Genomic DNA, 10239 nt, shown 5'->3' with positions numbered 1-10239 from the left:
TCCGGTACCGTGGTCAACGAGGCGATCACCGGTGGTAGCGGCACCGTAGCCACCGGCAATTCGCCGCACACCCTCATGCCTCAGAGCTTTAGCGTGTTGGAGAAGTGCGATAAGTGCCATAAATACCTGAGGGGCCTGCTACACCAAGGCTTTCTCTGTCTAGGTACGTGTGAAGCATCGATACATCGATGGCCTGATAATCTATATCGAGATAGCGTTTCTTAAACCTTTCCTTTTTTTCCTCTCGCTTTTTTTGCTTCACGCGATTGCGCTTAGTTGGAGCTGTCGCGTATCGTGGGATGGTCGACGAATCAGTATCTATCGACGTTTCGAGACAACGAGGCGCTGCGCTGACACAAAGATTTGTCCATTAAAGTTTTGGAATTTAATCGTGTTTTCCATCGTCTGACCTACTTGTATCGTAATCGTGTTATTTTTCTTATGCGATAGATTGCGGCCTGGTAGCTCACAGGACTTGTACAGCAACGGGTTTACCCTCCAACTGCATACCAGTCGACTCGGAAAACCGTAGCCATAGATTTACTCCAGGTAAGTGGCGTGTACAGAGAGCGTGATCGCGCGTACGTTGTGTACAACGCATGCACACGCGTGTGCCAGCTTCCAGTTTCGTAATGTGACATTGGTACGGCTTGGTCATAACACGCCCATTACTTCTTCGTTACGTTAATGGACGGAACACGGAAACAATTTAAAAATTCAGATGTCTTTTAGTTGACTATCCCGGATTGCATCAGAAACGTGTTCGCTGACGCTGGAACTGCTTTGCAATCGCGCGCCGGAGTCGATTATGAAGTTTGTAGCAAGGACATACGATGTGGCGCATTACTTGTCGTTCTAATATCTGAATAACTAAATATTCATGCGTCTTTCGATTGAAATCGCTGGTGACCAGGTTATGGGAGGGGAGAAAATGTTATTTCATCGGTCGCGTTCTTTCCTCTATGCTCTTTTCTTTTCCTCGAATTTGACCGCGAGAGAGAGAGAGAGAGAGAGAGAGAGAGAAAGAGAGAGAGAGAGAGAGAGAGAGAGAAAGAGAGAGAGAGAGAGAGAGAGAGAGAAAGAGAGAGAGAGAGAGAGAGAGAGAGAAAGAGAGAGAGAGAGAGAGAGAGAGCATTATCGTCGCTTTCATACCGAGTTCGACGCCTACGGACGATGAAAGTTGACGGACACGTGGTTCGTCTACGCGCGTTTACGCATTCGCGAGAAGGTAGACGGTTTTCCGAGAAATTCCGTGGCTACTCTCGGAATCGTCATCGAGCACGAGCGGACGGCCACATGATAGATAAAACCGAGCGAGCGGCATGACTGGGTACGGGTACGTATCGGTATCGTCCTCCGAACTTCACGCGCACTCTTGGGCTTGTAAATGCGTGTCGGTTGTTCGACCAAGAAGGAGTGGTAGTGGTAGTTTCATTAAGTTGTCGGTCGCGTCGCGCGTTGTCCACGCGATGCGCAACTACTATATATGGAGAGTGGCAGGGAATCGCGAACGGCGCCAATGGTCAGAGCCGCGGGACGAAGTCTCCGCGTGGTCGCATTATTTATGAAATTCGCACGCGCAAAGTGCGATATATGAACGCAGTTGTTTCGTTAGAAACTGGTCGTGCTTGCAAGAGTTCGAGCGCCGAGAGAAAGAGAGAGAGAGAGAGAGAGAGAGAGAGAGAGAGAGAGACAAACAGACAGACAGACAGAGACAGAAAGAGACAGAGAGGTTGCACGGCGTTTTACCGAAGGAGGAACGTGGAAGAATCGCGAGCGGCCGGGCCTGACAATAAAAGCATTTCCACGTACTGCTCGTAAAATTGGAACGTCCTCGTTTCGAATTCTATGGCGCCGGTCGCGCGTTCCCTGGTATGCTCGCTGATACGCTCGCCGTTCGCCGATATTGCAGCTTTCCTTCGGGGACCCCGTGACCAGTCAACCGATTGTCCAGGCCCGGTCGAACAACCGTGACGAATATCGAATTTCCGTATTGACCTCCATCCAACGACGTGCCACCTTCGATTCGTACCTTATATACAGCGAATATCGTCGCATGCCTTTTAATTCCAACTTTTCTCTGGCGTCTCTCTCGCCTCGAGCCTGCAGAGAGAAAGATAGGCTACTCGTGAAGAAACAAAATGTCGCTAACGCGGTCGTAAAAATAAATTTGTTTCTCCTTCCCCTCCTACCTCTCCTGTGTGAAATTCTCTCAGTCTTCTCCTCCTCCTCTGTCTCATCCTCCTTCACCTTCTTTTCCTCCCTCTCCCCCCTCCACTATCTCTCCCACTCCTCCCCCCTCTCTCTCTTCCTCCCTACCACCCCCTCTCTTCTCTGGCGTTTCGTCTCTCTTTCTCTATTTCTTGGTCTCCTTCTTATAATGCATGCGTACACGCCTTTGATTGTACAAGTGGTGTATGCGGTATCGACGATAAGTCGCTTCGAGTCGCGCGGCTCGTTCGAAAATACGACCGCGGCCGAGCTTTGAGTCGCATTCTCGCGCAGATAAGGAATCAGAATATAACCATCGAATAGAATAGAGATCTGGTCGATCGCGTATCGAGACTGGAAAGGCTAGGGCACACCGAAATGGCGATCGAAGGACGCGTAGAATCTGGTACCTGGCTATTAGCCTTTTCGACCACGCAGAAAATACTTGGTGGAATGTTTCGGCGAAGCAACAACGAGATTACGTAATTCCAGAAACGTACACGCATACGCTCCCCTTTGACCCGATTATTTTCATCCGATCGTACCGAATGGAAGAAAAAGCGAGAATCGGAGTCACCGCTTCCTTGAAACGCGCGTTCCCTCGCCATGAGCTCTGCCCGGCTTCTTTACGATTTTACGTGTCTCTCGTCTCTGGTCGTCTGGAATGCGTCTGTGAGATGTCAGGAATTTTTTCTTACCAGCATGTCCATAAAAACGGACGAATCTCTTGCAGATGTCGGCAAACTCGCGGCTCCCTCGCGAAGCAAACGCTCTTTCTCCTCCCTCGCCGGCATTTCCAACTTCGTTGCGAGCGTTCCCCGCCACGAATAATAATTTATACGACCAATTAATTTAGCTCCGCGATTATTTCCCCTGTAGCGGCTGGGTTAACGACTCGGACAGTGTATCTCTTCCACGTGCACCTGTTTCCATTTTTTTCGTTTCGTTCCTCTTCTCTTTGACACGCGCGTTACTCCGATTCGCATCGCTTTCGAGTCCCGCGAAATCCTTCCGGCATCGTTCTCATTCTCCTCCTTGTATTCGTCCATGTTCTCGTTCTCGTTCTCGTTGTCCGCATCATTGTCCACATCATTGCCCACGTCGACGTCGTTCATTTCCAGAACTATCGCCGGATAGAGACGATCGTGTGCGATACTCGTATCGTTTACAGTCAAGGAGGTCACGCGACCGTTTAGCTAACGCACAAACCAGAGATATCGCGTATGTATCGAACAAATGAAAGTTTTATTATCGGCCGCTGGTTGAAAAATTCTCACGCGCGCATACAGAGGCTCGCGCGGAGGAAGCGACCAAGTTTCTTAGACTTAGAGGCCGCGGTAATAAATAGAACAGTGAAAGGTAGAGCTTCGTGCTTCTTTTTTTTTTTCCTCTTTCTCTTTTTTCCTTTTTCATTTGAACGTCGCCAGGGTACGATTTGATGCTGCTAGATCGTATGGGCGTACAATTTTTTAAATACCCTGTTGCTATGCCCGGCTGTTCGGTAAAGGACGAACTCGAGACGGTGAAAAGTAACCTTTTTTGTTCTCGTTACTCGAAACGGTATCGATTCTTATTCAACACGGTCTGCAACTAGCAATTTATCGTTTACAGTATTCGGTCTTGGCCTGTGTTCGCAATTCGACATCTCCTCGCGCTCGGCTCCGCTGTTGGTGGAACGATGCACTAGTGTCTTGGAGGAGAAGGCATTCGAGGACAGCACGCTGGATTTGTACAAAGTCTACCACAGTAGTCCTCCCAACGAGCAAACTTTGGAACTGCGGCAAAAATTAAACGAAGGTAAATTCTGTTTATTTCCAGCTGCCACGGCGGGGATTATGTTGATTCTGAGATGATCGCGTGTTAATATCGTTGATGTTCGAGTAGTCACGTTCGTCATTGACTTTTCAGATGTGTGTAACGCTGATCTAAGTTCGTATAGTGCTCAATGCGTAGCGAGCGTATTGAAAAAATTTCTACGAGAGTTGCCAGATCCTGTGATTCCTGTACAGTTTTACGACAGATTTATAGAAGCATCCAGTGAGTATCGTAAGCGGGCATCAAAGTAATAACGCTTTATTTAAATCATGGATCGTGCAGATCACGTCTGTCTAATTCCTCTTTTATTATACAGATACGAAAAACGATGAGCAGTGTGCAGCACGCCTGGGACAGCTCGTTTCAGAACTTCCAGATCATCACCGTAGTACTTTGTTTCACTTGATGGCTCATTTCTGTCGTATCTGTCAATTACAACACGGAAGGGGTTACACGGAACCTCCCACAATCCTTATACAAGTGCTGTGTCATATTTTTGTTAGACCTCCTTGGGAACGGATCGTGTAAGCGCGCTTAAGATTGACGTAATCGCTTTGACATATTCTCTGGTCAAATTCATTAATAACCGGTCGTTCGTTTTGCAGACAAATAGTACATAATATCGAGGCGCATATACGAATAGTGGAGGTGTTGTTGTTGCATGGTGATTGGAACGAGAGACTGCCTCAATTTGCGAGCCCACCGCAATTACCACCGCGAAAAGTTTCGAGGCCGCAGTTTCCAGTTTTAGATCCGTTCTCCGTTCTCGACGAGGATAATTCGATGGACCGAACGGTGTCAGTCTCGGAAAGCAAGGAGTCTCAGCAGCAACCCCACAGGTAAACGACCGTTTATTTTTACGCACCCTATACAATCGTTGTATTTCTGGTTACTATAGTTCGCTGTATGTTTTGTTTCGAGAAGGCCACGCACGCTTCAGGAGGCTGAATGGTATTGGGGAGATATCACGAGGGACGAAGTGAACGAGAAGATGATTGATTCGCCGGATGGCACTTTCCTAGTACGCGATGCGTCTTCGAAGGGTGGGGAATACACACTGACGTTGCGTAAAGGTGGGACCAACAAGCTTATCAAGATTTGTCAACGGAACGGAAAATATGGCTTCTCGGAGCCGTATAACTTTCATTCGGTTATCGAGCTGGTGGATCATTACAGGAATTGTTCTTTGACGCAGTATAATTCCACGCTGGACATTAAACTGTTGTACCCTATATCCCGGTTTCAACAGGTAATTTTTGCAGAAATTTCATCGTGTTTGATCATGACAGTTTTAGTATAAATTTAGTTTGTAATACGAATTACACGAGCCTTTTGTTTCGATTAGGACGATGAAATTGCAAGTACAACGGACATGGCGAACGTTGCACAGAAATATGTAGAACTTGATAAAGAGATAACCGACGCGTTGAAAGAGTATAGAGAACTTTCGGAATTGTACAATAGAACGTCTTTCGAGGTCCAGTTGAAACGGCAAGCGTTAGAAGCTTTTTCGGAGGCTATCAAAATGTTCGAGGATCAAATGAAATTGCAAGAGAAATTTCAGAAAGAAGCTCAACCGCATGAAATATCAACGTGAGTTTTTGTTAATAGTTACGTTCCCATGCACCTCCGATCGTGTATGCAAATTTGCCGACTATGTTTATAGATTAACTGAAAATGCCGAGTTGTTAAAACGAAGACTGAAATCCTTAGAAGATAGCAGGGAGCTGTTGGACTGCAGTTTGAAGGAACAGATCGCCTACAATAGAACTCTGGAAAGAGAAATGCACAAATTGAAACCTGAGCTATTGCAACTCGTACGTCAAAGGGATAAACATCTAATGTACGTATACTGATCTTTTGACCGTTACGTGTCCATTTACGGTTTAATATTGTTTTATTATCGTGTTATAGATGGTTGAAAAAGAACGGTATGAAACAGAATAAAATAAGCCAACTCGTGCTAAATCATTCGTTGTCGAATCCTTTGTTGGGTGACTTGGTGTACGGAGATCTTCAAGAAGTGGATCTTGAAGTCCATTCCGACGAAACGACTTGGCTATATCTCGAATGTTCTCGGTCCGACGCCGATCGGATACTCGCTGAGAGGCCAGATGGTACTTTCCTTATTCGAACATCAAGAACAGGACAATACGCACTTTCCATCATGTATGTATATTAATCGTTTCTTTTTTTGAATTTCTTTTTATCAACGTTGACGACATAGACAGATTGCAATCGATTTTTTATTCGTTACAGGTGTAACGGTACAGTGAATCATTGCATAATATATGGTACCGAACGTGGTTTTGGATTCGCTGAACCGTACAACATCCACAAGAGCTTGAAACATTTGGTGCTACATTACGCACAGAATTCCCTGGAGGAACACAATGAGAGTCTTAACACGACTCTGGCTTATCCAGCTTTTGCCTCGCCCGCTGCATTGTCGCAGTTGCAGGCTCAACAAATGCAGTTACAGATGAAAATGCACACGCAAAACCAATTACAGCTAACACGTCCCCTCGAAAATCAACATTACATGACGCACACGTAATGCTGGTGTGTCGATCAATAGAATTACAGAATTAATTAGGATGTACGTGTGCATGAATGTTTCCGAGATTAGCGTCGAGGTGTGATTTAGAAATTGGAAATTAACGAGGTGATGACAAATGGTATTTCGAGGAGGGCCCTGTGAAATTTCTATTCGTTTTAATCGGTACGGTGGTATTATCTAGGGAAAAACAAGACGCGATAATTGATCGTTCCACTTTTATAGGTCGGAGGTAAACGCTTCCTTAAACAAAGTACAGTGGTATCCATAACGAAGGGAGAAACATTGGTAGCGGTAGCAACTCTCAGAAGCTATAGTTTATAATGTAATTATATACGTATGTTACCGTGGCGCAGCAAATAATTGTTTCGGTCTACAGGACCGCACTGCATAGATTTTACTATTCTCTCGGGGTTTGCAGACCTTTTTGATAGATCTTATGGATGATCGACTGAAAAAATTTACTTGAGCAAGCTTGCGAGACCCTGAGTACTGAGAAATAATCTTTTGTTGTCAGTTTGTATCTTCGATATAGGGAGAATCGTTTGGGTGTTGGAACGTGATACGTTGCATTTTTCAAGATGCACTTATTCGATCGAATACGTCAGAGTAACAGAGGCATATATCTAGTCTTACAGGCAATTTGATGGAAGAAACAAATACGATAGAGCAGAACGAAACATAAGTCTGACCACGCTCAAACTACTCGCAGTTTCGATTGGTAATCAGGGTAGTTGCATTTCGTAAAAATTTGATACTAATCTAAGGTTGATGAACGCATCCGTTCTTCTCGGGGCTAACGAATAAACACAACACATTTCGTAGACCGCTGTACTTCTGACTTCTTCGATAATTTTTTGTGAATATTTCCCAGACCTCCGTTTGTGTAACGCGCGGTACGCGATACGCGCGGGCATCGTTTATCGTGAATACGATTCACAAAGTATAAGATCTACAACAGTGATATTAGAATATATAATTAGAACGCGTCGCATAGAACATATAACTGAGCCTTTTGGATGCTTACGGAATGTTTTTGGTAGTGATATACTAAAGTAGCATCAATCACGGTTGAACAACTGGACGACGAGGCTGGTTTTCGGATATTTCGATCCACGCTACTTCCGATCGATTTTCCATTTGAAACGTGCCCGCCCGCGTTGCTTACGAACTTCATTACAACGAAAAGGAAAAAAGAAAAAAAAAAAACAAAAACAAAGTTTTTCACGGATGCGCGGGAACTTTTTTATATATATATGTTAGATTTCAAGTGCTGTGCCAGATCTGTATAGGCTACTACGCGTGTCGAAACACGTGTGTGTGCTAAGGGAGAGTGAGTGAGAGAGAAAGAGAGAGAGAGAGAGAGAGAGAGAGAGAGAGAGCGCGAGTGGGAGAGAGAGAAAGGGAAATCGTTTTTCGAAAAGTTAAACATATTGTCTGTGATTTCGGATTGCCGAGAAAGGATATATATATATGTATATGTATATACATATATATGTATGCATATATATTATACCGTGTCTATAATTTTCCAATTGATTTTTGCAATTCGCTTTTCTTCTCTATCACTACTTGTTTTTTCCCTTTAAGGTTTACGAAGCGTGTGATCGTTGGTTTAATACGCGCGTCGATTTCGACGAATATAGGTAGAATTATATTGCGACGGAATGTGCAGAAGCTAATGGTGATTTTATTAATTGTAACATTTTCTTACGTTCGGTACTTCCTTTCTGTGCGTCGTGTCGAGAGTCTTACGAGTCTCGTCGCGCTCTTTTCTCTATTCGACTCGGTGTATTGCAGTCCCTGAAACGTCACGAGACGTCGTTTTCATTTGATTTTATCCGTATTCCCATTGCACCGAATACCGGTAAAATCTATGCACGCAGAACGCGATGTTCTCGTAAACGTGGAACAGGGTCGATCTCTTTCTCGCTCTTAAATGTCAAAGCTCATTGTGCTCTTTGAATGATCTCAAAAGGTAACGGTAGTCTCGTTGGTTGGCACGGCAACGAGAAGAATCACAGTTGAACCGGTCGCGATTGAATCGATACTCGAGAAATTTTACGTATTACATTGCGGTCCGTAATCGTAAAAGTGTATCGAGGGCGATACACGCGAACAATGGTTTCACGACTTGTAGCGGTCACTTGAGTCGAAAACGACGATTCTTCCCGTTCTCGTTTCTTCCCGCGTGATTCTCGCTACCGTATAGTCAAAAGAAAACTGAACCGATATAATATAATGGATCGATCAACGAGCGAGAAACGATCTCGAGCTTGAAAGAGTTGAAAGCAGCGACGAGCTTCAATTTTTTTTCTTCTCTTTTCTTTTTTCTTTTCTTGGTCGTTCGTTTGTTCCGTGTAGGATGATGAATTTCGAGGATAGGCAAGATAGATGGACAAAGACGCAAGCGACAGAAGGGGGGAAAACAGACTGTTTAAAGAAGAGAAAGGCTCGTTGCTCATCCTAAAGGCTTCGAATTACGTAGATTTAGGTAGCTTAGGTTTTTTATACGAGAGAAACAAATTAAGTGCCCTGGCGCTGATAGGCTTATATATTGTAGATTCCGTGATCGTCCAATCGCGTACAGGTGCAGTATTCGATCGTTGTTCAATCGCATCGTCACCGGGTCGCCCGCTTCTTCGACGTTTCGATTATTCAAGTCATTGAACGTTTTGCTTTCGGAAGTCGATAGTTTCCTTTGCATTTTAATCCGTTTATCGTTCGACGTGTTTCGTCGATTCTAACATAGGTCTTTATGTTTATCATTCTGCACGACTGTGAAAGATAGAAAGAAACACTAAGAGAAGAAACTCGAAGACAACGTTTATACCGTCGATAGGAAGAAGGAAGAGCTACGATAGAATCGACGGCGGAATTAAACATGTAATTATAATTTCAAATGGCCGATTAGAATGGTAAAGAAAGCCACGACTTGCCTCGAATAATTAATGACAGCGAAGCAGACGGAAACGTGCAATCCGATGACGGGAAGCGTAGCTTTTACGTGGTATAACCAGCTGTAACGGCGACGAGTTCGAGATCCGCGTTGAACATTCACTGGAATATCCGAATCGTCGAATCCTCGTTGAAATCTTCAAATAGAAATAAAAGATACGCGCGTAGAGAGAGAGAGAGAGAGAGAGAGAGAGAGAGAGAGAGAGAGAGAGAGAGAGAGAGAGAGAGAGAGAGAGAGAGAGAGAGAGAGAGAGAGAGAGAGAGAGAGAGAGAGAGAGAGAGAGAGAGAGAGAGAGAGAGAGAGAGAGAGAGAGAGAGAGAGAGAGAGAGAGAGAGAGAGAGAGAGAGAGAGAGAGAGAGAGAGAGAGAGAGAGAGAGAGAGAGAGAGAGAGAGAGAGAGAGAGATCTTCGAAACCCACGACCATTACCGCTCTTTTTGTAGTTGGTTCTCGAGTTTGGGAGAACACAGACCGGTTGCTTGTTCCAACGGGATCCATCGGGTTTCTCGCGACTCGCTCTCGTCGTCCTTTCTCAGGAGCAGGAGTAACGCAATCCACACAAGTTAAAAGTACACGACTACACACACGCGACCATCGTACATTATCAAATACATATAAACACACGTAAACAAAGTGCGCGCAGATGCATGCCCTTGTGCGCGAAATACAAACAGTGAGTTAGAGATAAAGAGGAAGAAG

The 10239-nt window shown here is 44.9% G+C and overlaps 1 protein-coding gene across 7 annotated transcripts in view; it reads left to right on the top strand.

The window, feature by feature from the left end:
- Window positions 1–8988, top strand: part of LOC100743083 (phosphatidylinositol 3-kinase regulatory subunit gamma) — a 31707-nt gene extending 22719 nt beyond the window's left edge. For 4 of the 7 annotated variants that reach the window (XM_033324066.1, XM_012392461.3, XM_012392459.3 and 1 more), the window contains 11 exons: window positions 1–163; window positions 451–549; window positions 3823–4008; window positions 4120–4248; window positions 4343–4550; window positions 4632–4865; window positions 4951–5275; window positions 5372–5619; window positions 5693–5869; window positions 5941–6195; window positions 6286–8988. In XM_033324066.1, the coding sequence (XP_033179957.1) occupies window positions 1–163; window positions 451–549; window positions 3823–4008; window positions 4120–4248; window positions 4343–4550; window positions 4632–4865; window positions 4951–5275; window positions 5372–5619; window positions 5693–5869; window positions 5941–6195; window positions 6286–6583 (2322 nt within the window). In that variant the 3' untranslated portion in view covers window positions 6584–8988. The remainder of the gene's footprint in view (window positions 164–450; window positions 550–3822; window positions 4009–4119; window positions 4249–4342; window positions 4551–4631; window positions 4866–4950; window positions 5276–5371; window positions 5620–5692; window positions 5870–5940; window positions 6196–6285) is intronic. The other 3 variants (XM_024371605.2, XM_012392462.3, XR_001102715.3) reach the window with 2 other exon arrangements.
- Window positions 8989–10239: the final 1251 nt, after the last annotated feature.

The sequence above is a fragment of the Bombus impatiens genome, unplaced genomic scaffold, assembly GCF_000188095.3.
Source record: "Bombus impatiens unplaced genomic scaffold, BIMP_2.2 scf_1445, whole genome shotgun sequence".
Lineage (NCBI taxonomy): Eukaryota > Metazoa > Arthropoda > Insecta > Hymenoptera > Apidae > Bombus > Bombus impatiens.
Note: the sequence above shows the minus strand (reverse complement) of the source record. Positions and strands in the feature narration are given on the sequence as shown.